Genomic DNA, 26934 nt, shown 5'->3' on the forward strand with positions numbered 1-26934 from the left:
CAACAGTTAAGACAATGTCACATTTACATTAAAAACTGACATATAGATCAATTGAATAGAACAGTGAGTCCAGAAGTAGTTTGTCTTTTTTGTTGTTGTTGTTGTTTATTCGATTGATTTTCGGTAAAGATGTCAGATGTCAAAATAAAAGAATAATCTTTTCATGAAATGAATCTGGTACAGCTGGATATCTATTTGTAAAACAAAAACAAAAAAACAACAAGAAAAAAATCTTTGACCCTTATCTCATACTAAATGCAAAAATTTACTCAAAATAAGTCATATAACTAAAACCACACAATATGAAATAGTTACAGAAGCAAATCTTTTTCTTTTCTTTTTTTTTTTTTAAGATTTTCTTTATTTATTTGAGGGAGAGAGAATGAGAGTGCATAAGCAAGGGGAGCTGCAGAAGGAGAGGGAGAAGCAGGCCCCATGCTGAGCAGGAAGTTGGATGTGGGGCTCTACCCCAGGACCATGAGATCATGACATTAATTGAAGGCAGACACTTAACCAACTGAACTACCCAGGCACCCCTGCAGGAGCAAACCGTTATGGCTGTGGGGAAGTCAAAATTTTTTTTAGATAGAACCTTACGATAAGGAAGAATTATAAAAGAAAATTGATTAAATAGATGTCATGAAACCTAAAAACTTTAATATTTTATAATATCTTTAAAGATTAGTATCATCTATCCTCTTAGAAGTGAGGGAGTAGCTACCTAGAAGGGTGTTGTGACCATAAGGAAGCACAAGGTAGAGGCTTCTGCAATGTTATTAATGGTTTTGGTGACTATATAATATATATTTCCATAAGAATAAACACATTTTGGATTCCATTTTCCCATCTTTCACTTTGCTTGTATGGTACCATATATGTAGGAGAGCTGGAGGTTGAGAACTCAGTATTTTCATGGCCTGTTTATTAGTCAAAGGGGGAAGAGAAACATTCTTTCTAATCTTTGTCAACATTGATCTTACTGGTTATTTACATGATTACTGACTCTGAAATCATGGTTGTGTTCAAAATCTAAGGAAAGCAGCAAGGTATGTTAAAACAGTTAAGATGCTTAAGCATTATGCTATGTGATTTATATATATTAAATTATGTCATCCTCTGGAAACCTCATGAGATGGGTAATGTCCCTAATCCATAGACAAGGAAGCTGACATTTAACTAGGGCCAATTCACTTGTTGCATGACTCTGTATTTGTTCCTATGTCATCTTCAGGAGATAGATTTTTACTATACCATGTTCATGAAATCAGCTGGCTAACTCAACTCAATTCCATTCATGAATAATTAACTCAGGTCTGGTCAAATAGTGCCATGTGGGGTGAGAGATCCTCAGTCCTGGTTGAATTACCAGGACTTTCTCTGGAAGAGCTTTACATGTTTATTCATTTACCATCAACACCAAGAGATTCCCATGTGGATCATTTAGATGCCAAACATTTTTCCCTACCCCCATTTTGTAACAGTAGTCTTAGCTCCTCCCAATGATTAGAGCCTATGATGTGCCATGATGGTGACTCCCTTCCTTGTCTGATGGTTTGAGGAACACGAAACCTTTGGGAGACAGTTAACTATGTGCAAGTTAGTAGCATTACTGCTGTCTGGAAGTCAAGACCTTTAAACGTACAAAGTTCAGGATTGGTTTCTGTCGCAGGTGCTGGGAAGTGTGGGGCTGAGATCATGGCAGGAATTTGAGGATTCATGACTGTCCCAAATTACCTTCTATCTGCTACATGATAATGGAAGTTCCTATTCTAATTTTCTCCCAGGAAGGAGATAACCAAGCTTTCTCATTCTTCTAGTTTAAAGGGGAATGATTTTATTTTATTTTTTTATCTTTTTAAAGATTGTATTTATTTATTTGACAGAGGATACAGTAAGAGAGGGAATACAAGAAGGGGGAGTGGGAGGGGGAGAAGCAGGCTTCCCACCGATCAGGGAGCCCAATGCAGGGTTCGATCCCAAAACCCTGGGATCATGACCTGAGCCAAAGGCAGAGGCTTAATGACTGAGCCCCCAGGCAACTCTTAACAGTGCATGTTAAAAAGAACTATAGAACTACAGGCAGGAAGCTTTGGTACTTTGCAGTACTAGGAAGAATGCCAGAATAAGTTCCCTTCTCTGACCTAAAGAGTGACACATAGGGGACTTGTGGACGTGACATGTTTGCCACAATAGTCAGCCTCCCATTCCAGGCTTTATTTCTCCCCAGCGTTGCCAGGTTCCAGCTTGACTCCTATGACATGATCTGCTATTTACTGATGTGCATCGTGACTAAAGTGAAAAGAAAATCAATAAGCTGTCCATCCAGCATCCGATGCTAATGATATTTGCCTTCTGGTCCACCCACCTCCTCCATCCTGCAGGCTCCTGCCGCCTTGCTGCCAATGCCTATTATATGCTCACTGTCCTTCTTGGTGTGTGGTAAGGAAAGTCAGGAGCACCACCAGGGCTGCTTGTTTTCTTCTGATTCACTGCACATTCTCATCCCCCTGCCTAGATTTTGCATCTAGACTATTTCTGGAAACAGCTGGAATAACAGCAAGAGGCCAGAATTTGAAATTTGGTAACCTAAGGCTATAATCTTCCAACATAATTTTAGGGAAAACATTGTACCCTCTGGGACCTCAAGTCCCTCAGCTCTAAGAGGAAGGAGTTTAATAGAAATATAAATTTCTGTTTCAACCGATTAATTTTGTGATTCTATAACTGAAGACATTTCAGGGATTTGAGTTTGCCAAAGATTGACCTCAGGGAAATGAAATCCTACGTAATCCTAAAACTTTCTAAGGATGAGATAGGCCTGATTTGTTGCTACTAACCCTGCCACATGGCATCTATTTGACAGGATCTGAGTTAATTACTCATGAGTGGAATTGAGTTGAGTTAGCCAGCTGATTTCTTGAACATGGTCTAATAATCTGTCTCATGAAGATGACGTGGAACCAAATATAGAGTCACGCAACACATGAACTGGCCCTAGTTAAACCTTAGCTTCCTTATCTACCAATTAGGGACATTAGATTAAATTTATGTCATCTTCTGGAAACCTCTTGAGGTAATTTAATCACATACCAAGGTACCTAAGCATCTTAACTGTTTTAACATACCTTGCTGCTTTCCTTAGGTTTTGAACATAACCATGATTTCAGAGTTAGTAATCACGTAAACAACCAGTAAGATCCATGTTGACAAAGCTTAGAAAGAATGTTTCTCTTCCCCCTTTGACTAATAAACCTCATAAGACGGGCCATGAAAATTCTGAGTTCTAAACCTCCAGCTCTCCTACACATATGGTACCATACAAGCAAAGTGAAAGATGGGAAAATGGAATCCAAAATGTGTTCATTCTTATGGAAATATATATTATACAGCCACCAAAACCATTAATAGCATTGCAGAAGCCTCTATCTTGTGCTTTCTTATGGTCACAACACGCTTCTAGGTAACTATTCCCTCACTTCTAAGAGAATAGATGATACTGATTTTTAAAGATTTTATAAAATATTGAACTTCTTAGGTTCATGAAGTATATTCAATCAAATTTTTCCTTTTATAGTTCCTCCCTATCATAAGTTTCTATCTAAAGAAATGGTGATTTCCTCACAGCCATAAAGGTTTGCTCCCATAGGGGTGCCTGGGTGGCTTAGTCAGTTAAGCATCTGTCTTCAGTTCAGGTAGTTGAAAAAGATGGTAAGTATCACTTTTGACCCAGAAAGCAGGTGTTGTAGTTAGGACACTAAGTAATACCACAAATATTCTCCTCATACAATTCATCCAGTGGATTGGGTAGGGAGGTGCTACCAGAATCCTAAAGAAGTTGCTACCAGAACTGACAGGATATAAAAAGATTCATGTGCCCAAAACGAGGTCTGTATTAGACATGGTGGTGCATGCCAGATCTAACTTCCTTGGGACTGAAACACTCACTTGCTCACTCAGCTGCTTGTAATGTTAATAACCAATAGCATAAAACTTGCTTTTCCTTCATAGCGTTTGCCTTTGATTGAAGAGAGCCATCTTGCCCAAGAATCACCCCCTTACTTCCTCATGCAGAGAATGAAAGATAAAAGGTGAATAGGGCCTGGAGGCTTGGCTGAGGCCTTTGTTGGTCCCCTATGGCAGCCAAATCCCTCTACTCAATTCTGCATCTTTACTTTCCTAAAGCATTGATTCTGAGAGGACTCCTCAGTGCACTTTCTGGGCCCTTCCTCAAAAACCTAACCTGTGGCATTCTCCTATTTTCCTCTTCCCTTCATTTTTTTTGCAGTTTCATATTTACATCTGGGATTATTTTTCAGTTTTTAGTATATCTTATAAGCAATTATATGGGCAACAGATTCTTTTCAGATCTGTTAACCTGAAAATATGTGTAAATTGCTCTCAATTATGGGGCATATTCTCCTTGGGATAGAATTCTAGGATGGCATATTCTTTAACCTCTTTAGTGCTTTAGATACATCACTTAATTGACTTCTATTTTTAATCATTCATATAATTAAAACAGCCATTATTTTATTATTGTTTTCTTGAACGTAACTTGTTTGTTTTTCCTCCCCTCTGCATGCTCTTAATTTTAATTTTTAATTGTTTGTGTATCCTTTGCCTAGATGGAGTTCTTTAAGATATTCTTTCCTCTTACGATTCTTGGAGTTTCCTGAAATATGTCAGGCTAAAAAAAAGGGCCAGTATTTCTCCAAAAATTTTTTTCACATGAGACTAATCTCATATATCCTGTGTATTTTATAGTTTTACTTTTTCTAGTTCCCATCAGTTTGCATCTCCTCCTTCAATTTGGATATTTTCTATAGGCTTCCTGCTCTTTCTGTCTTTCTCTCTTTCAAGAGGGAGAGAGATGGGGGAGGGGCAGAAGGAGAAAGAAAGAGAATCTTTTTTTTAAGATTTTTTTTTTTAATTTTTTTTTTGTTTGACAGAGCGTGAGAGAAAGAGAGGTCACAAGTAAGTAGAGAGGCAGGCAGAGGGAGAGGGGGAAGCAGGCTCCTTGCTGAGCAGAAAGCTCAATGAGGGGCTTGATCCCAGGACCCCGAGATCATGCTTGAGCTGAAGGCAGAGACTTAACCCACTGAGTCACCCAGGCGCTCCAGAAAAAGAGAATCTTAAACAGACTCGATGCCAAGCATAGAGCCCGAGGAGGGGCTTGATCTCATGACCCTGATATCATGACCTGAGCTGAAACCATGACCTGAACTGAACCAGCTAAGGTACCCAGGTATCCCTCTGCTATGTCTTACATGATACTATACCTAGTATTTAATTTTGGGTATTGACTTTTCCATGTCTATAAGTTTTGATTTGGGCATTTTCATGTTTTAAGTGTTTTCTCAAAACGAATCTTCTTTCTTGTATTTTCTTAAATATATTAATAATTAAAATTATTTTCCAAACAGTCTAATTTCTTTTGTTTTTCTCTCTATTCTTAACTATTTTACTATTGATTTGATGTCCCTCAGTCTTCATTTTTGCCATGTATTATGATTTTTTAATTGGATGCTGAACTTAATGAATTTGGAATAAAGGAATCTTCATGTTTTCTTTCTGTGAAGATGTTCACATTTTCTCATCAGGCAGGTAGTGTTGCAACAAATAACCTTTATCCTTTTGAGAATGATTTTAGGCTTTATTAATCAAGTTTATTTTTGTGTTGAAACCTAGGAATGGTCCTTATTCCCAAGGCCAAGTCCTTCTTGGGTTGCAGCAGAAATCCCCATGTGTTTGAACTCCACCTTGCATCAGCTCCACTCTGAGTGACAACAGAAACCTCTGTTCTGATCTTTCACTTACTACCTAATGTTTTGTGCTGGGTTTCATGGAGTTTTCCATAAAGGCTTTGGGAGTTATTTGAGGACTTGAGAATACGTGTTTGCAGATTCTGAGTATTGTTTCTCTGTGCTTCTCTCTGCTCCATAACTTTGTCCCTCGTTTATGCTCTCTGGTGGCCTGGAGCATGGGCTCTGACTCTTCACACTCCTCAGTTTACTAAAAGTGACACTTAATGCTCGGGGCTCTATTCCCTGTACTCCCAACCAGAAAACATCCCGAGAAAGCTTAAGAATCAGATGTCCCTCCCCTTGTGTATTATCCTTATTTCTAAGGAAGGGGACCCCTTAGGTACTACTTGAGTTGGTTGCTCTTTAATACAAAGATACATTTAACCATAACCATATATATGTATGTATGTTTTGTGTATATATTTATAATTTTTTTGTAGAAGATTAACGTAATCCACACATTCATAAACTATAATCTTTGCTTCTCTTGGTAACTTCATGCTTTGTTTTTGTTTTTTTTTTAAGACTTTTTTTTTTTTTTTTTTTTGAGAGGGAGAGAGGGAGAGAAGGAGAGAAAGCAAGAAAGGAGAGAGGTCAGCAGGAGAAGCAGACTCCTTGCAGAGCAGGGAGCCCGATGCAGGACTCAATCCTGGGACTCCAGGATCATGACCTGAGCCGAAGGCAGTCACTCAACCAACTGAGCCACCCAGGCACACTGGTAACTTCATGTTTTTAACTGCTACTTCGGTGCAGCCTACACTTCATTATAACGAAATATTTAGTATTCTCTGATCACTGTTCTCTCTTACTCCCCGGGTATGGTATGCCCTCTTTGATACCTTCTTCTACCCCATCAACTTTGTAAATGACTGCTTGTCTCTCAAGTCAGTACTGACTTAACCATCCTTAACGGTCTCTTTTTCCTCACCAGGATGAACTGGAAACCTCAAGAGGCAATTTATATATTTATATAATTTATATATAACTTATTATATAATTTATAGATTAATATTTTTATTTACATGATACTTGAAACTCTGTCTTTAACTGTTCTCATACCGTTTTCATAATACATTAAAATCAGATATTCTTTTGTCTGTTTCTCTCCCTAGACTGTCAGGGTTTTTTTTATTGAGAGTGATTCTGTTTTGTACACTTCTCTATCTCTGGCATCCGGTGCTAGTAAAAGTGGCTGATACAGCATGTGCTAGGTCACTTTTTAGTGGGTTTACTCATGACTATTTTTGCCTCTGTCGCTATAGACATACCTAAAGAGGTAAGTTTTTGAACCCTACTATTCAAAAAGAGAAAGGGGTGTGAGATGAAAAAATCTCTTTGTCACTACCAGTCCAGGAGTCCTCCCAATAGGAAGTAGGCACTTATCCCAGGTCTTCACGTTGGTGGAAGTACTTGGACACACTCATTCTGGCTAGATTACTGGGTCGAACAACGAGTTACCTTTGTAATGCCCACTTCCTACCCAGCACACCTGTACATTTTTATCAAAATGTACCTGGAATAACACCATTTAGTCTCCTATATTATCCTTTCCTCCATACTTCGGCAAATACAACATATTCTCCAAGTGCCGGACTGTGCTACTTCATTCCATGAAAAAACTCTCTGGATGCTTTCACGCCTCTTCATTTGCTCCTCTAATACGCAATCATCAGGTCCTCTCAGATTCGCACTCACTTTGTTTTTGCCAATTTTCCTCTGGGTTTTAACATCTCTTCGTGATACACTATGTTTCTTGAGAACAGACAGTAGGTGTTTTATCTTCCCTCTGTTTTGTCGAACACTAAAGTAACAAGCACACTGGTGAGCTTACCAGGTAATCACAACAAATATTGTTCAATAAACTGTGTAGTCATCTCTCTTTCCTGATTGTGAAAGCTACAATTATATTGATTAATAAAGAATTTTTTAAAAAAATAAATAAACAATATCCTCCTAAGAGCTTACAGGCTTCTGCCTTACTATGCTTCTTGCCATAACTTTCTTACCCATTTTATTTGCTTTGTGATATTCTCTTAAACTGGCTTTAAATTCTTTTATCTGTCCATCTATCAGTCACCTATCAAATCTACTTAGCCTCGTACCAAACATGAAAGTGTGAGCTAAATGCATTACTGAAGCTTTACTTTTTCCTGATAGCAATGAAAGTAACTTTTAAAAAAAGTCTGTCTCTGTACCACCCAGGTCTTCCTACAAGTCACTAAAGTTAGATTGTCCATATGGAGGCTAGGCCAGTCTCATTTTATTTTTTTAATTATATTTTTTGAAATATTTAATTAATTTATTTGAGAAAAAGAGAGAGTGAGAGAGAGAATGGATGGGGGGAGGGACAGAAGGAGAAGCAGCAGCAGACTCCCCGCTGAGCCAAAGGCAGATGCTTAACTGACCGAGCCACCTAGATGCCTCTTTCTTTCTTTCTTTCTTTTTTTTAAATTTTTTTTTATTTTTTTAATTAAAAAAAAATTTTTTTTTAATTTGACAGAGATAGAGATAGATCACAAGTAGGCAGAGAAGCAGGCAGAGAGAGGGTGAAGCAGGCTACCTGCTGTGCAGAGAGCCTGATGCGGGGCTCGATCCCAGGATCCTGAGATCATGACCTGAGATGAAGGCAGAGGCTTAACCCACTGAGCCACCCAGGCACCCCTAGATGCCTCTTTCTTAAATTACATTTTATGTATTTTCACCCATCTTCTTAAACTCTAGAGACATGTTTTCACTATAATTAGATACCATCCTGGTTCCAGTCATCTTGGGGAGTTAATCCAGGCTTTACCACTTACTTTTTGCCCTAGCCTTGGCTCTTACATCATTAGGGTAATTCCTATAGCATACTTTTTTTTTTCTTCCAAGTTTTTATTAAAATTCAAGTTAGTTAATATATAGTTATATGGGTTTCAGTAGTGGAATGCAATGATTCGCCCTTTGCATATAACACCTTGTGCTCATCGCATGTGCTTCCTTAATACACCATTAGTTTTGAATCCAGATTCTTTCTTCTTTTTAAAACTTTTAGTCCCATCACTCAGTGCAGCAGTCTGCCTGGCCTTTTAATGGGCACCTTCCCACTTTGACCATAGATCTTCATCCACTTTCCTGGAGCCCAGTCTTTGTTCACTGGGCAGAGATTATGAGATGGACAGAATCAGACACCTATGGCCCAAAGAAGTCACCATTAAGAAAACAAGTTATGCACTCTACCCTGCCTAGTTGCAGTAGAGAGACTATTTGGTTATGAAACAAACCCAGGTCTGCACATGTGACCTTGAGAAATACTTAATTTCTTTAAGCTCAATTTTTTAGTCTGAAAAAATAAAATGAATATTAATACGTACCTCTAGGGGTTTATGTTATGATCAAATGAGAATATGAGTTAATATTCTTACTATTCCTAGCATAGGAAAAAACTCAACACAAGTTTATATCATTATTACTTTAATGCTATTATTACGCTTATTACTATACCACTACCCCTATTTACAATGGGCCTGAGTAGCTGGACCAAGTCCAAACAGTCCATTTCATGGTAATTTCTAGAGAATCCAAAGAGTGTTGCCTGCTGATCTCACCTTGCCCTTGCGTCCGGGCTCTCGGCTCTGGTGGCTCTCTGTGTAGGCAGCTGTTTCCTTACAAAGGCAGGTCTTTTCTGAGGGAACCATGAGAGAGCAAGGACCCACAAGGCGAAAATCAAGAGAAGGGACTTTTATTACTATTTTTCTGAGGTGAATCTTTGCTAAAAATCGAAAGCAGAACCTAGGAATATAGGTATTGTTAAGTGGAAAAAAGAGATATATGGTAAGTTAGAGACACTTGGTCAACAGGTCCTCTCGACAGGTGACAATGATAGAACCTTCTATTAGGGAGACCTGAAGAGTGAATGTAGTGCAGTTCATCCGGGAAGGACAACTGAGTAGAGATCTGACTGACTGCTTCCCTGAGGCCCATGTCCTCCTGAGCAATATTCCCCATATTCCAACTACTCAAAGTAGCCAGCTGGCCACTTCTGCACTTGTCACCCGTTAGGCCAGGGCTTTGAGGGTTTGGTTGGTTATCCTTGCCTCGCCCAAGGAACCAGTCAGCCACCAGAGACACAGCACTCTTGCCTGTAACAGTGGGGTTGTAAACACAGCCCTTCTGCTAACTCTAGTCTCTAGGAAACTATTGCTACTGTGCAAAGGAAATGCTTGTAAGTGCTGTGACCTGGTGGTCATGGAGGTTGGCTTAAGGGAGCCAGGGAGCAGAGAGGCTTGCAAAGTGATCACAGAGATAAGGTGCAAGGTTAATTTCTTCATCCTAGTGATAGAAAATCCAAGGCAATTTTCATGAGAGTTTTCCCAGTTGCAAGTGGGTAAGCAGGAGTTGCTTTCCGGATCCTGATTTAAGCATTGCGTTTATGGGTGTGGTAACTTGGCCAGGCGTATATAAAAGACTGGGTTAAGAGGCAGTATTTAGCAATGAAACTCATCTGAGTTTTTCTGGAGGCTGAGGTCCCAGAAAGCCATTGAGAGGGATAGGGGATATCATAGAAAGGAGACATGGCTTGGGTTCATATATATCTGCACTTGAGTTACAGCTCTGCTTCTTACTGGCTATGCAACACTGAGCAAATTATCCCCCCATCTGAGCTTTAGGTAGAATGGACAACCTAAAGCTTAGAGATGGGAAGTAACTTCAAATACAGTCAAGAACAGTAACAATACCTACTTTATGAAGTGCTTTTGAGGATTAAGTGAAAGAATACTTGTGGAAGAGCCTTTGCTTCTGTAAAAAAAATTACCGTGATACTTGGGATGGGTTAAAAAAGAAAAAAGAAAAAAAAAAAAACATTTATTAGGCTCCTGCGTGGCTCAGTGGGTTAAAGCCTCTGCCTTCAGCTCAGGTCATGATCCCAGGGTCCTGGGATCGAGTCCCACATCAGGCTCCTTGCTCAGCGGGGAGCCTGCTTCTTTCTCTCTCTGCCTCTGCTGCCACTCTGTGCTCTCTCTCTCTCTGACAAATAAGTAAATAAAATCTTAAATTAAAAAATATAGGAAAGAAAAGGGGGTATCAAACAAGGCCCCTGATAGGAGGTCGTGGCAGACGTGTCTTTGGATGCAGCCACGTTAAGTCAGTGTCCTCGACTGCACTTCTTCCAGAAAACTGCAGTGCCCGGCAATGGCAACACTTGTAAGTGACCATGGGCACCCCTGAAAGATCACATAGGATCGAGGCCTGGAACCAGACTTGCCAGCTGTTATAGGTTTTAAAAAACAAACAAACAAACAACCCCCCAAAATAGAGAAATATATAAACAGACCTCAGAGCAGTTGCTATCATAACTTGCTGTGAGGAACTACGTGCTTTTTTTGGTGCCAAGAAAGCATTACTCATTTGTGATTAAGAAGGACACTTATGAATTATAGGAAGTGATGTATAAGGAGGCACATTTGCTGAAATGTTACATAGTGACCTTTCCCCATATAATTTCCATAGAATTGTTATTGAATCTGAAACAAACCTGAAATTCAAACTTGGGTCCTAAACTTTTTACTTGTGAGCTTATGAGTTTATGCTACTTCTTGGTAAACAAAGGAGGAAGCACTGTTCTCTCTCTTGTTAAAGGAATGTGAAACAGAGAAACAGGGAATCTTTTTGTCTGCAGATGCTGCTGATTTTAGCAACAGCTACAGAATTCACCTTTGAGAAAAATTGGACTGAGGATGAAGATACATCTTTTTTTTTTTTTTAAGATTTTATTTGTTTATTTGACAGACAGAGACCACAAGTAGACAGAGAGGCAGGCAGAGAGAGAGAGAGGGAAGCAGGCTCCCTGCCGAGCAGAGAACCCGATGTGGGGCTCCATCCCAGGACCCTGAGATCATGACCTGAGCCGAAAGCAGCGGCTTAACTCACTGAGCCACCCAGGCGCCCCTGGAGATACATCTTTTATGTTCATTTTCTTCACTCCCATTTGGCGAAGGCTGTGGCATTCCTGGTAGCACATATCCTATGACTTTGTCCAGTTGAGTTTTAAATAACTCAGATGATTGTCCTCTTACTATTCCTCCTGGGATCTAATTCCGCCACAAACGGGAGCTGACTGTTAGAGAGTTCGTGATACGATATTCTTGTGTTGAATACTGGAGGAATTTTCCTTTACTCAATTTTACCTCCATAAAGAAAATCAATAAGAATACAAATAGAAAAACAAGAGAAGAAAGTGGTATTGAGATGAACTGGAGCAAGGGAGTGTTTTTTGTTTTGTTTTGTTTTGACAGGGTGTGGGGGATGCAGGAGGAGGCAGGCTGTACCAGGACACACTAAAAGAAAAGATGAGTTGAGCAGAGGCAAAAATAAAACATGCCCCTCCAAATGGATCTGAGGAGACAGCCCAGCCCAGAATCGATAGCAAATCCCCCGTCTGACTCCTCTCACTCTGTGTGAAATGAACCTCAAGGTGCTGATTTCAGTAATTTTGGGGAATTTGCTGGAGTCTCAGCTTGTTAACTTCAAATTGATATTTAACCATTTAAAAAAGCTGCACAACAGCTTTTGTGCTGGAGGGCTTGGGAAATCCTGGTGAAGAGATTAACTCTCTTCCAAATTCGAATATGGTAATCTATCTGTTGGTTTTTGCATGGAAGACCACTACTCCTCTTTCCCATCCCAGAAGACATCCTCCTGTCCATCAGTCTCAGAACTCGGTTCTCCAAGTATGCAATTTCTATAACAAGCATCGAGAAACTGGTGGGTCTCTATTGTCTCCAGAGACAAAAAGCACCGGATTTCTGCCACCCACCTGTCAGAATAGTCCTTCCGGACGAGTGCCACAAAGATAAAGGCATCTGATGACATTCTTAAGCTTGTCTTGTAAAAAGATATGCAGAAATAGGAGTGCTACTAAAAGAAGTATTTCTTTATGTTGCCCCAAAGCAGAAATGCTTTAAATGGAATCAAAACCTTCTCTATATTATATACATTTAATGTCATAGTTTTGAGCTCAAGGGATGCTTCTAATCATATCACTTTCCTGTTGATCTCTCCACCTCCCAGACCAATGAGTAACCTAGTTCTTAGAATTAAATTTAGAATCCTGAACGCCATCCACATCCTGCCTGATCTGGATTTTGTCTCTCCAACCTCATCTCTGGCCATCTACCCTGCATCCTGTCCACACTGATCAACTTTCGAAAACGAATCACACCCCTTCATGCGTCAGAGATCTTAACATGCTATAGGTTCCCTTAGCTTGTACTACACCCTCCAATAACCTTCCGCGTTCCCTCATCAAGCTCCATTCACTTTTCGTATGATTATTTAATTGTTGTGTGACAATTAACTTCAGAAAAAAAGTTCTCTGAGGACCATACACCCATACTAAGTCATTTACCTGTCTGAGCTCTCAGAATGCCCTGTACAGATCTTTCATAGCAGGTAAAATCCCACTGCTGAATAGGTGAATATGCGGATGGGTATTTTCCCCCAGTCATCTCCCATTGGACAGCACACTGCATGAGGGACCTGTCTATTTCAGTGCTTGACAGAGAGTGTACATTATGTAGCCTTTTGTTTGATAAATACCTTTGTATGCTACAACCCTAACTGAGAATGGCCAAGGGTAACTATAGTAACTGCCCAATTTCAGCAACTTTTGGGTGGCTGTTCAAAATAGTTGAACAGAGTCAACAAAGCAATTTCCATGTGGAAACACGTTTGCTGCCTTTTTACTTCATCAAGTCAATCTCTAAGTATGTAGAACCATTTTGTAATAGATGCCTCGTGTTTTACACAATGTAACACAGACACTACTTCACCATACACTTGAAACATCCTCACTAATAGTTACCTTTCCATTACAGATTCTGAAAAATCCCTCTGGTGATTTGTACATGTAAATATACATGTTTATGTGCTTGTGTATTTTTTTCTGATTCAAACTGTAAATCTACTAAAATGTGGTGACATCTTTATTTTGTTACAGCACAAAGTGCATTGTTAAATAGTAACTTATTCAGTGGTGTGCTGGAGCCAGCGCCTATTGGTTTGCAAGAGCTGATTGTGAGCTTTTCTTCCAATTCTGTGTTCAGTCATGTCAAATATGTAGCTTAAAGTCAGACGTGGTAGGAATATTTACAGCATGAAAATCAGCTAACACTAGAAATCGGAGCTGTCTTCTATGGAAGACTGGTTGTTAAATATTTACCAGAAAAGAAAATTGGTATAATACTAAGTAAGGATAATAATTATCTGTATCTTGAGAAAATTAAGAGGCTCTCAGAGCAGGCTACAGTTAGTGGATCACTAGCAGTGTATAGTTAACTGTGATATTCAAATTTCTGTAGACGTAAGGACTGGCTTAGAAGGCTGAACCCTAGTATAGTTATGAACAATTCCTCCATTATTTGGAAGCTGAGTCATTCAAGATATGAATAAAGGGAAACTGGTAAATTTAAAATTCAGCATTAGCAGGTGTTAATGTTAAAAAGAGAGAGAGAGCGAGCGTGCGCAATGATGCTTATGTTGGAAGAAGAAATATATTCCAGAGTTATTGCTGGGGTGAAAAGGCAGGTATATTTTTAGGAAAAAGAATGAATAAACAGCATTTGATCGCCTTTGCTAGGAAGACACAGAAGCTTAGAAATTATGTAAGAAGAAATATAAAAACCAATCGGTGAACTAAATATGGGTTGGTAGAGAGCTTTCCACAGAAATTGGTACTGACTGTTGAAAACATCACGAGACCATCTCAGAAGTAGGGTCTTGTGGTCATATTTAGAAGACCTCTAAATTGGATTTGAACATTTTACCAAGGGGATACCCCAGCAAACTGATACCACATCTAAATTGAGCTGCCAAGGTCAGGGCCCAAACACCCAGTAAAGGACGACCAGGAAAGGAGAACAGAGCTCAGTCTTGATCTGCAGGGCTGAGGTGAGCAGAGCCCAGACTCACTTCCTAGGCGTGGTCTTCCTTCACCACTCAAACCTAGTGGTCTCTTTTCACTGGGGCTCTACTGCACCCATTGCATGATTTGCTTATGAGGCACTGAGATTTTGATGCTCTGGTTTTCATTGTCTTCCAATGTAGCACCTTTCGTCGTTCTTTTTGCTGCCTCTGTGCCTGGCACAAAACATGATGCTTACAGATGCCTCAAGTTTGCAAAATGCCATTTTCTCTAAGTCACGGGCATCATTCCACCTACGATGCCAGCAATCACCAGGCATATCCTACCAACTCTCTTGATGTATTTTAGTCCTAAAGCTGAACTCCCAACCACACAGCTGTGAACGTTCAGACCTGGCTACTCCACACAGACACCCTCTCACATGGCATCATGGCAACCAGAACATAGCTCTCTAGGAACTAAATAAAGCTTTGGAATTTTCTTTTTTCTTTTTATTCTATCTGTTTTGAACAAATTCCAGGTCTCAGCAATGCAGGTTGTCCAATTTTGAACACCGCTGTGTGCTTTAAGTAAGCTTGCTCCTGGATCATATCATTGGCTCCCTGCTGAGTGTTTCCAGATCCAAAGCTTGGTGGGAGTTCTGGGAAGGCCCTTCTATTCTCTTGTTGGGTCCTGTAGTAACCTATAAAACCTTATTGGTTTTTAGAGATATCTGGGCTCTACATCTTATTTAGTTCACACTGATTTTGGAAATCCACCCAGAGTTATGTCTGTTTATGCCTCCTGCTTGTGAAACTTCAAATTCAATATATAAGCATGTTATCTAAGTTGGGAAAATCTACCTTTTCCTATTTTGTATTTTCTATCCCTGTTTTTAATTTTTGTTGGGGGTTTAGCTAAGAAACTCACCAGGAAACTAACCAGAGAGCGTGTATGTTACTTTATTTTCTTTTATTAGTTTGGGTGTTGAAATGAAAGGCAACCTAGAATAGAGTGTACTTTCAGCCTTGTTACTTCCTCTGTGAATGACCTCGAGCAAGTCACCTCATCTTTTCAGTTGTTTGTTTCTCCACCGTCACAGCGAATAACTCCAAACCTCTCTCTGGTTCTAATATACTATGGAGAGATAATACAGAAGCCAGAAAGCCATGGAGAGGGATGGAACTGCTTTAGTCCACTGAATACTTGGTTAAAGACTAAAGTCAAGATCAGTATATATTGAAAAAAATCAAGAGGCAATGCTTTATTTTCTTCTACAAAAGGCCTATCATCCATAGTGTGTCCATGTATAACCTTATTGCAATAAGGCAAGGTAGGAGAAGATACAAGGCGATAAAAAACAGATCTTGCTATTTGCCACCCACTGTGGTAATCAAGTTCCATGTATCATCTTCTTATAAAACAACTCTATAGGTAGGCTCTATAGGCAGGCATGGAGGTGGAGACATTTGACACACAAGCCTTAGATAGCTTAACTAATTTGCTTAGTGTCATATCACTAACAAATTGTCTATATCATATTCCAATCCAAATCTTCTCGAAGTAAATACCACCTCCAACCCAGGAAAGCTGGAGGTCAGTGCCACACCATATTCTTTAGCAAATTTCTGAGTTTACTACTTGGATGCACACTGAAGAACTCTAGAGTCCTTACCAGTGGGAGGGAAGATGATAGGAGGTTTTGTTCCAGGGTATAAAAAGAAACCTGGAATTTACATGTTTCTGTCAATAGTGCGCTGGGACTAATGAAGAAGTTCCATTCATGTCAGGCAGATGCAAGATGGAGCGAGTGTTCTGCTTGTCCTTTCTCAGGAGGCAGCATCTCTGCTATGTTCACCAGCCGTATTCCCAAGGACATGGTTCTCCAACTGGCAAATTAGTTTTCTGAGAAAGTGGAAAGTAGATTAAATGGATTGGATAAATGGTCTTGTGCCCTGAAAAAAATAAATAAATAAAAAATTAAACAACAAACAAACAAACCAAAAAACCCAAAACTATTCTATCCTTAAACAGTGTTGTATGTGCACACCACTGCTCTCTGCGAAGGTTACCATCAACAGAGTAAACTCATGTCACTTCCTCTTTGTTCTTTGGCTTACCACTTTTTTTTTTTCCCCCCGTACTTTCATTACTAAAGACAATAGTCCTGAAGTCAATGTGCTTATTCTATACCCTGAAAGAAGGTACACAATGGATGTTTAGATAATTGTTATGTTCTCACATGGATGTTCTCATATGGATGTTTAGATAATTGTTATGTTCTCACTACTCAATATACACATTGAGTAGTTTGTTTAGCATTGGAGTACACTGAATTATCCACCTCTTTTGGGTTTTTTTTTCACTGACATTGGTAACATGTGTTACTATGATGAAAGGATGGACCTACCCCTGACCCTATACAGCCAGATCCCTCAAAGGAATTTCCTCTATCATTTCTTTTCTTTCTTTCTTTTGTTCATTCATTCTTTCTTTTGTTCTTTCTTTCTTTGATTTATTTGTCACAGAGAGAGAGCCACAAGCAGCAGCAGTGGCAGGTGGAGAAAGAAGCAGGCTTCCTGCTGAGCAAGGAGCCTGACATGGGACTCGATCCCAGGCCACTGAGATCATGACCTGAGCAGAAGGCAGCTGCTTAACCCACTGAGCCACACAGGTGCCCTCCTCCACCATTTCTAGGCTAGAAGTGACCTGAGAGACCATCTATTCTAGTTTCCGACTCACTAGGGCTGGGGTATGGCGTGCAGGAAGGGGACCTAATACAGGACTTTGCCCTCATTAACACCCTAATGTAATTTCTGGTAATGTCTAGTTTCAAATTATAAGAAAACCTTTCGACTGAGTTTAAGAACAACATTGAAATGTATTTTAAGAATAAGGTCAGGGTCTCAAAGAAGCAGAAGAAAGCTTCTGAGGCTCAGGAAGGAACTAGAAGCAGGACTGGGAAAGTTGTCAGGAATCAACAGAGCCCTCTCTGCCCCTCACATTTCTGCCTTATGAAGTTATTCTGCTTGGTTCTTCTTTTTCTCTGGACACCGGCTTTCTCCTTAACCCCACCTTCAATTACGTGGTACAGAGGACCATTTTTTTGGCTCTTTTGATAAAAAAAAAAAAATAACTATTTAATGTCAATGAAAGTTTTCTGACTTTCATGCTGTGGTAGATTAAATCATTGGTCCTAATTCATTATTTCCCTGTAGAAGAAGAATAACTCCTACCCTCATGATGGCTTCACAGCGGGCAGAGATAACTCTTTGGGTTTTAGTGTGTGATGTGCTTAGGTTGATGGGATTTCAATTAGCAATAATCGCGCCTCGGATAAACCTCATTGGCTATGATACTGCCACTGTTGATGGGATTTAAATTGATAACAATGGAAGCAGAAGCTTTAACTGTGCTCCAAAGGTTGTCTTCTGACACTCTAGTGACCAGCCTTTAGAAGAACAAGCTTTGTGTAGCTGTTGTTCTTTCATCAAAGACCTCAGAATACTCTCTTTGCCCCATCTACTGCGAGGATGAAGACCATTCTCAGCAATCAGACGGTCGACATCCCGGAGAATGTCGACATCACCCTGAAGGGACGCACGGTGATCGTGAAGGGCCCCAGAGGAACCCTGCGAAGGGACTTCAACCACATCAACGTAGAACTCAGTCTTCTTGGAAAGAAAAAGAAGAGGCTCCGAGTTGACAAATGGTGGGGGAACAGGAAAGAGCTGGCTACGGTTCGCACCATCTGTAGTCACGTGCAGAACATGATCAAGGGCGTTACACTGGGCTTCCGATACAAGATGAGGTCTGTGTATGCTCACTTCCCCATCAACGTTGTTATTCAGGAGAATGGTTCTCTTGTTGAAATCCGAAATTTCTTGGGTGAAAAATATATCCGCAGGGTTCGGATGAGGCCAGGTGTTGCTTGTTCTGTATCTCAAGCCCAAAAAGATGAGTTAATTCTTGAAGGAAATGACATTGAACTTGTATCGAACTCAGCTGCTTTGATTCAGCAAGCCACAACTGTTAAAAACAAGGATATCAGAAAATTTTTGGATGGTATCTATGTTTCTGAAAAAGGAACAGTTCAGCAGGCTGATGAATAAGATCTGAGTTGTCCATCTGCAGAAACAGCGAGAAGCCGGATGATTTTTCAGACTTATTTGTGATATTTTAAAGATGCAATAAAAGCTATACTGATTTGTGAAAAAAAAAAAAAAAAAAAAAGACCTCAGAATATATGTGACATAGATCCGTCATGCAGCCTAGAACTGAACCAGTCTATGTGAGCCTAACTGCGGCCGCACAGACTCCTAAAATAAGATCAGCACTAGTTGTTGCAAGCTGTTGATATTTGGCATGGCATATTTTGCAAAATTATTGTGTAGTTGCTGACTGATAGAGAAATTGGCATTGGAAGTGATATGTTACCATAACAGACATCTACAATGCTGGCTTTGGTACTGGGAATGAGTAGTGAGAAAACATTGAGAGGTTGCTTGGAAACGTGGTAACCCATGTTACAGAGTGGCAAAATATTTGGTAAATCCATCACCTGTGGCAGTTTGGGATACACAAGATAGGATTGATACATGAGCCCTTGGCTATGTGGTTTTGAGTCATATTATTGAAAGTGTAAGCAGGTGGTTACCAGGTGAATTTGAGAAGCTCTTATTACAAAACAAATGAGCACCCAATAAATAAATAAATAAATAAATAAATAAATAAATAGAAAGAAAGATTGGTCAATATAATTGAGAGAAAATATATACATCCTACACATTCCAAGATTTGCAAAGTTAAAATAGACAACTTTTTAATTATTTCAAAGTTTTGGCTATTCAAACTTTAGGATATGTTCCCCAACTGCACCCTGCCCTTAAGAGGCAATCTAAAGGCAAGGGAAGTCTAAGACCCGGTTCCTTCTTTGTTAAGAATTTCTGGAAGGATTAAGGTAATCTAACTCAGTCCTTACAGCAGAAAAAAGGATTCTTAGCAGTATTAAGGTCGTGATCTGATAGAAGTGTGATAAACCTTAAGTTTCCTTAATCAACTCTGGATTCTAGAGACAGTGAGACATATCAGAAAAGAATCGTGAACGTGGCTTTTTGGCATTTGGCATTTGGCATAGTTTTCTGGAACTAAAAAAACTACACATTTAGGGTAATTGCAGACTTAAATTCTTAATATGCGGAAAGAAAAAAGAGCATATTACAATTGCAGTTGAACAAAGGATTTCAAGAGGCGTCTGTCAGCTCTTTATGTACCAATTTCCCCCACACCTGTATCTGTCTCAAGTTTGTGTTGGGTTCCCCTGACCCCGGAAGCTAACAGAAACAGCTGGATTTCTTTTGCTAGGCCACACTACTCAGTCAGAAGCCTCACCTTGCCTGACATGTCTTTCTTATGCTTGAATAGATAACACAGTGAGGTAGAGAGCAGCTGGGGGGGTTCCCTACAATCTGTCAAGGAAATGGCTCTAGGACAGAGGAGATAAAATCTCATAGTGTTCATGAAAACTATCAGAATATTTAGAGAGACCTTTAAAATAATGAGTTCTTGCTTACAGAATACAAAACAAAGGAAATGTGACTTTTTAAAACCACCCCCTTCTTATGTAATCATTAAATTTAAACTTATGGCATTATTAAGAAGGGTCTTACCAATGCTCATGTTTCCAGGTAGATTCCCACTTAAAAGCCTGCCTTGGGGACTACAGGGAAATTCAAGGATAAAGAACAGACGAGAAGGTACTCTCAAGTCTTCACACCAAGGCTCCACTGATGTGACGTGCGGTCTTTGAGAATGTGATGCTCTGGGGTTTCTGCTGGCTCTGTTTACAGATACCGAGCAGATGTCAATGCTCAGATCTTAGTGGAGGGTAAAGACATCCCTTTTATCTCCAAGAGGAAAGAAAAGGGATTAGATAAGCCAATCAAAGCAAGTGTGGTTTGGTCCGCACAAAGACAGCTGGGCTTGGAGTCCAAGGACTCAATGCTCTGGGATGAATAGAATCTACCCTGTACAAAGCATATGTTCTCTTAGGGTTTCTGCTTTGTTTCTCCAGCTGTAAAATGGAGAAGGAGGAGAGGTAGAACAAAAATGCTTCTGCATTAAGTTAACGCACAAAAAGGATTTCTCCCCTTTTATTGCTTCATTTCCATCATAACTACCACATTTATTCTGGTTGTAAAGTATTAGATACAGCTCTGCTTGGCTTGTGTCTACTGATGTTGACTTTCTGAATGCAAAATGTGGTACTTTCTCTATTTCCCCTCTAGTGTGCTAGTGAGCAAAAAAGCTTATACTGAAGATCTCATGGGGATAGAAGGCTGGGCAGAGAGTTGTGACGATTTTTTATATTGTATCTTTTCAGCAAGAGGATCTAAAACCCACCTATTGGAAATGTCATTCTCCTAAAGATATTTTTTTGACCCCTGTACTACCAGTAGATACACTGGAATATTCTAGCATGCCTCCTCACTTTTTATTTTTTTACTTACCTTCTTTTACCATCTCAGTCAGTAACTATATGAGTTCTTCCCTGACATAACAAAACACTCCTGTGACTATAGTCGTGAACTTGAGCTTGTACTTCAGGTTTTCCCTTCTAGCCAGACATCATGCCTCTAAGAACATTTTTAGTGAATAACATATTTCCATCCCTTAGTGTCTTCTTCCTTGGACTTGTGACTATAAGAGAAGCAGGATTGAAGACCTTCCTGAACCCACATTAAGACAAAGCTCCCTGGTTTATTATTTGAAAAAAGAGTGATTTTTGTATCTGATTATTATGGATGCTTTTATTTTCTTAAAAGAGTTCATAATGCTTTCTTGGCTCAGGTTCCAGTAAACCTAAATTCAACCTTGTGCTCCTCCTATATATAATCTTTCCTATAATGACTGCCAAGGACCTGGAAATTCAGTGAGGATATCCCTCTGGTTTCCTTTCTCTACCACTAGGCTGCTCAGATTTTCCCTGAGGTTAAGTGGGCTATTGTGGAAAAAGGAAACTGCTGTGGATGGCCATAGCCAGGGTCCCAGGGTCTCACAGGTGAATTACTGTTCTGCCCATTGGATATGAAAGATGGTTAGACGCACAGAAGATAGAGTTCTGGGGAAAGGGGATTATTTTGGAACTAGAAGGAAATAAAATAGGGCCATTAGACCCTAAACATGTGGTGGGAGTTAGCAGTAAAAGTAAAATCCATGGAAGAGAAAACTGACAATTTACTGCTGAAGGGGCACTGAAGACATTTCAGATGGGCCATAGAGCAGAACACACTCTCTAAATGACTTGTCTCGCGAACAGTCATGAACTAAAATAGACACTTTTTTTTTTTTATTTAAAAGAAAAATGCTTTTCATAGAGAACAGCTAACATGTCTAAAACCACTAAGTACTCCAAGAGAGAAATCTGAAGGCAAAAACTATCAATTTTAACTGAAGGGATGAAGTGAGAGAGCAATGGCTTTCTGATGACCAATGAGATGCTATGATCATTAATGACAGGAGTGGAAACTTTAAAAATGCTCCACTAGGCCAGATATCGTGGCCATTTTATGACAAATGCAAAGCAAACATCAGTAGCTTTTTGGATGTCACTGCCTGTCACCTAACCTCAGCCACATCCTTCTCCTCTATTAACCATAAGGCAATGTGCTTGCTTCCCAAAGAATGAGTTAAACTACAGCAAAATACCTTTAAAAAGAGCTGTCCACACCCCCTATCCTTCTTACCGCATGCATTTTGTATTCCCATGTATTTGTAGGTTTCTTTCTAAAAGTTCTAAAATGTTTTCGTGCTCATTTTTGCTACTTTCCCATAAATTTGCAAGGCACATTTAAAAAAAGGAAATATAAATTGCATTTCTTATATAATCTTCAGCAGTGGAATTTAGGTAAACAAATATTTGTTATCATTTCTGAAATATGGTGTTTTCATTGTATCTTTATAACATTGTTAAAGTTTTTCAGGTATTTTTGCTTTGTCTTCCCAACATAAGAATTACTTTAACACAAATAAGTTTCAGGCACTTTGAGAGATGTGGAATTGATTAGGTCTCAGTCAATGCTCTCACAGAAGTTTTGGGTAAAGGAGACTAATACAAGAGAAAACTCTATAAGTTACATCATTATTTTTTCCATCTAAAGAGGTTTATAATGCCCACATTAGAGCATACAGATTTATCTTCTCACTAAGGGCAAATATAACATCTTTATCAGATTATAATGTCCAATATCAAGAACAGTCCTTGGCACAGAGTAGATGTCCAGTTATGTTTGTGGTTTTTTGGAATTATCTTACAGTTCTGTATTCAGACGGTTGGGCACATAAAGATACATAAGACATAATCAATCATTCAACTCATTGGAGGTCGTGAGATGACTCATAATTCAGAACAATGTAAGAATTTTTAAAAATAGGTCCTTAAAAATATTGCTGACTACCTTCTTGAGGGTAATAAGGTCCTCTGATCTACATCACATTATTCAGTGGTTTTTATATAAACACCTCCCACATATCCCAACGTAGAAGAAGCCCGAGTTTAAATAGAAATGTAAGACTTTTATTAACACTAAGGGGATAGTGGAATATAATAATGAAATGTGAAACTATGGCTTTAATTTATATATTATTTTTATTTCTATTTTAGTAATGCTGCATATTAAGTCATATAAACAGAGGTACAAACATTTCAACATCCTTAGTCATTTGAATGCATATAAAAATAATACCTGAGTCACAAGCATTTTCCTTTACACTGTTTTCCTTAATGCATTTGTTTCGTTGAGTAAGAATGGACAAAGTACAGAATGTTACTGTGTACTAAGAGACATCACAAAAGCAACACACATAATCTCAGGGGTAGGAATAAAACCAAGCTGATATGCAGAGTAAGGAAGTCAAGTCATTATTGCCACAACATTTTTACATGTATGTATCATGGACCTTGCAGGGGTCTAAATATAATAATATGGTTAAGGTAATGTGGCTCTTTTTTTTTTTTTTAATGTGTTTTCCTATTTCAAACTAAAGCTGTTGTTCTCTTCAGTTTCTGATTATACAATGTATCTTCATGGTCTCCATGGCAACTGACAGCAGTGATTACCGTGATGGTGAAGTCATAGTTCCTATGATCTCCTGGGTAAGGACTGGCCTTACCTACTGCAACTCTCCATTTTACTTCCTGTGGCTTCTTCCTACATTGGATACCACTTTATTTATTTTTTAAAGATTTTACTTATTTATTGAGAGAGAGTGTGAGTGTGTGTAGGGGGGTGCTGGTGGTCAGGGCAAAGGGAAAGGGAGAAACAGACTCTCCTGCTGAGCAGGGAGTCCGATGTGAGGCTTGATCCCAGGACCCTAGGATCATGACCTGAGCCAAAGGTAGACACTTAATGGACAGAGCCACCCAGGTACCCTGGGTACCACTTTAGTTTCATGTTTGGTTAATATCCCACCAAACCATGAATGCTCTATACATGTCCCATCCTCCTCCACTCTTGGATCTATAGTCTATGAATGATTCAAAGTCCAAGATACCAAAAGCTTAATTTATCCCTCTGTTCATGCATGCTATTTTGCACCCATGTTAAAAATACTTGGTCTTCCATAAAATCCAGTATTGGCTCTGATTTATAGTGTTCTAAATCATATACCCCTTATTTTTGTCAGTTCATAATTTTTTTTCCTAGCCCACAAGGCTTTGGTCACACTACCTTTTCAATTTCCCAAAACCTAAGCACCAGGGCTTGTGACAATCCCATCCTCTCCGCATGCCCCAGGGTCCTCCCTGTCCCTCACTTGTGCACTTCTGACTTATCCTTCTACTGTCACCTTCAACTACACTTAGAAGCAGCCTATGAGGGTGATCGTTGGTCCTCTGCACAAGAATGACAAATTCATATCTCAACGCTTTCTCTTACTAGAGGCTTGACCTTGGAAAATTTGATTAATATCTAAAGCTTTGTCTCCTCCATGAAATGAGAATAATAACATTACATAGCTTCAGGGATTGTTAAAAAAAAAGTAACAAATAAGATAATCTAAGGAAATGCTTGAAAATAGAAATAATAGCACAATTTAAAATACTTTCAATGCCCTCTGAAATAGACAGTATCTATGGAGCAACCAAGATCCAAACCGACGACCAAATCGGAAAATGTCTATGTTAACACAAGTTAAAATGTTTTTTTCGATATGAACCCCATAGAATGTGGAGATAAACCCCCATCAGTCATAGTCACTATATTGCTATAAACTTTGCAGGGCAAGGCAAAGGGAAATAACTAGGCATCTAGCACACTTGCAAAACACAAACGAAAAAGTGCATGAATCAATGCACACTCCCTGGAAACTTTGGACCGTCAACTTGAAAACAGCTGCTCAAACTGGAGAGACTTTGCCAACTCCAGAAGGGCGTGAATTCAGGGTGTTGATAGGAGCACTAACGGGGCTGGGGTTTGAATCTCATGAACTCTTAAATCATTCAGGAGAAGCTTTCTTTCAGGAAAATTCCTACGCTGCGGGGACATACTACATAGACAAAAGAAAGTCCATGTCAAAATGGAGGAGAGGAACAGGGAAAGGAGCTTTCAAAGAGAAAATATATTTGGAACATCACACCAAAACAACAGAAGAAGGTACTCGAGAGCCATGAAACTCTCATGGGAAGAAACCCTAATTTCTTATGTTACAAGGAACAAGAAGATTAAAATGAAATTTTATATGGTCTTATAAGAAAAAGAGAGTAAGGAGGGGAATGAAAGTCCCACATCAAGAAAAGCATGCTGGAGGGGCACCTGGGTGGCTCAGTGGGTTAAGCCGCGCCTTTGGCTCAGGTCATGATCTCAGGGTCCTGGGATCGAGTCCCGCATCGGGCTCTCTGCTCAGCAGGGAGCTTGCTTCCCTCTCTCTCTCTCTCTCTCTGCCTGCCTCTCCATCTACTTGTGATCTCTCTCTATCAAATAAATAAATAAAATCTTTAAAAAAAAAAAAAAAAAAGAAAAGCATGCCGGAAAACATGATCACAGAGGAGATGACAATTGTAATGTATTTCAAAGCAAGATAACTGCATAAAGATAATGGCACAAGATAGGAAATAAAACATAAACCATAATTAGAAACGGGTGTGTATGTATTAGATCTCGATAAAGATTTGTAGATAAAATTTAAAAATAATTATTTCAAAAACGAAAATGAACTATCAATGGACAGAAGATTGAATTTTAAAAAAAAATGATTTAAGAGGAAGTGGTAAGCTTAAACATATGTAAGAAGACACTGCATGATATAAAAGGTGTCTCCAGAGAAGAGTAACAAAGTCTGGAAACAGAGTGAATACAAAAAATCATAATTTTAAGTAATTTCTCTGAAAACAAAAGAAAAAAACAAAAGGACTTAAAATTACATCTTAAAAAGGCCTATTACATCCTTAAGAAAAATTGATCAAGAATCACCAAATCTGAGGTATATTTAGCAAAATTTCTCAACTTAAAAACAGCAACAACAACAACTCTGAGTACCCCAGCAAAATTATTACATGTATGAGTGAAAGAAAATCAGTTTATCATCAGTTGTCTATGGCAACACTTTATTTTACAAGAAAATGTGGTGACATTTTCAATATTTCCAAAGAATGAAAATAGAATCCAAGGATGTTTTATCCAGCCAAATAAACTTCCAAGTATAAAGATGGAAGATAAATTGTCACTAAAAACCGTTAACTCAGAGAGTATTGTTCCCATGAGTTCTCGAAAATTCTACTAAAAAACAAGCTTCAGACCATCAAAAACAAATACCTCAAAAGACATTAATATAAAGGCACAGGAACAGAAAAGGAAAAAATATTGGTCATTTTTATCAACTAACACTATGTTATTTTTATGTAGAACTGTGCTTTTACCATCTTTATTGAGATAAACAGGCACAGACTTTGCTTATTTAAGGTGTATGCATTTTTGTGATGAATGTGTACATTATGAAATAATTACCAAAATCAAACTAGTTAACATTTATCTATCAACTTCTATATGCATAAATGTTTCTCTTTTATGATAAGAAGATGTGAGACCTACTCTTTTAGCAAATTTCAAGTATACAATATATGTGTTTCACTATGGTCACCCTGGTGTACAGTAAGTCTTCAGAACACATTCATTTTATGACTGAAAGTTTGTACCCTATGAACAACATCTCCCCATTTTTCCCCACCCTCCAGCCTCGGGCAACACTACTCTATAC

The 26934-nt window shown here is 39.0% G+C and overlaps 1 protein-coding gene across 1 annotated transcript; it reads left to right on the forward strand.

Annotated features, from left to right (window-relative positions):
• The first annotated feature begins 18180 nt into the window (after positions 1–18180).
• Positions 18181–18917, forward strand: LOC122899004 (60S ribosomal protein L9). Its single transcript, XM_044236661.1, has one exon. It carries the CDS (start codon positions 18216–18218, stop codon positions 18792–18794), a length of 579 nt encoding a protein of 192 aa, XP_044092596.1. The 5' UTR covers positions 18181–18215; the 3' UTR covers positions 18795–18917.
• The last annotated feature ends 8017 nt before the right edge of the window (positions 18918–26934 follow it).

Source organism: Neovison vison, chromosome 2 (genome assembly GCF_020171115.1).
Source record: "Neovison vison isolate M4711 chromosome 2, ASM_NN_V1, whole genome shotgun sequence".
NCBI classification, from domain to species: domain Eukaryota; kingdom Metazoa; phylum Chordata; class Mammalia; order Carnivora; family Mustelidae; genus Neogale; species Neogale vison.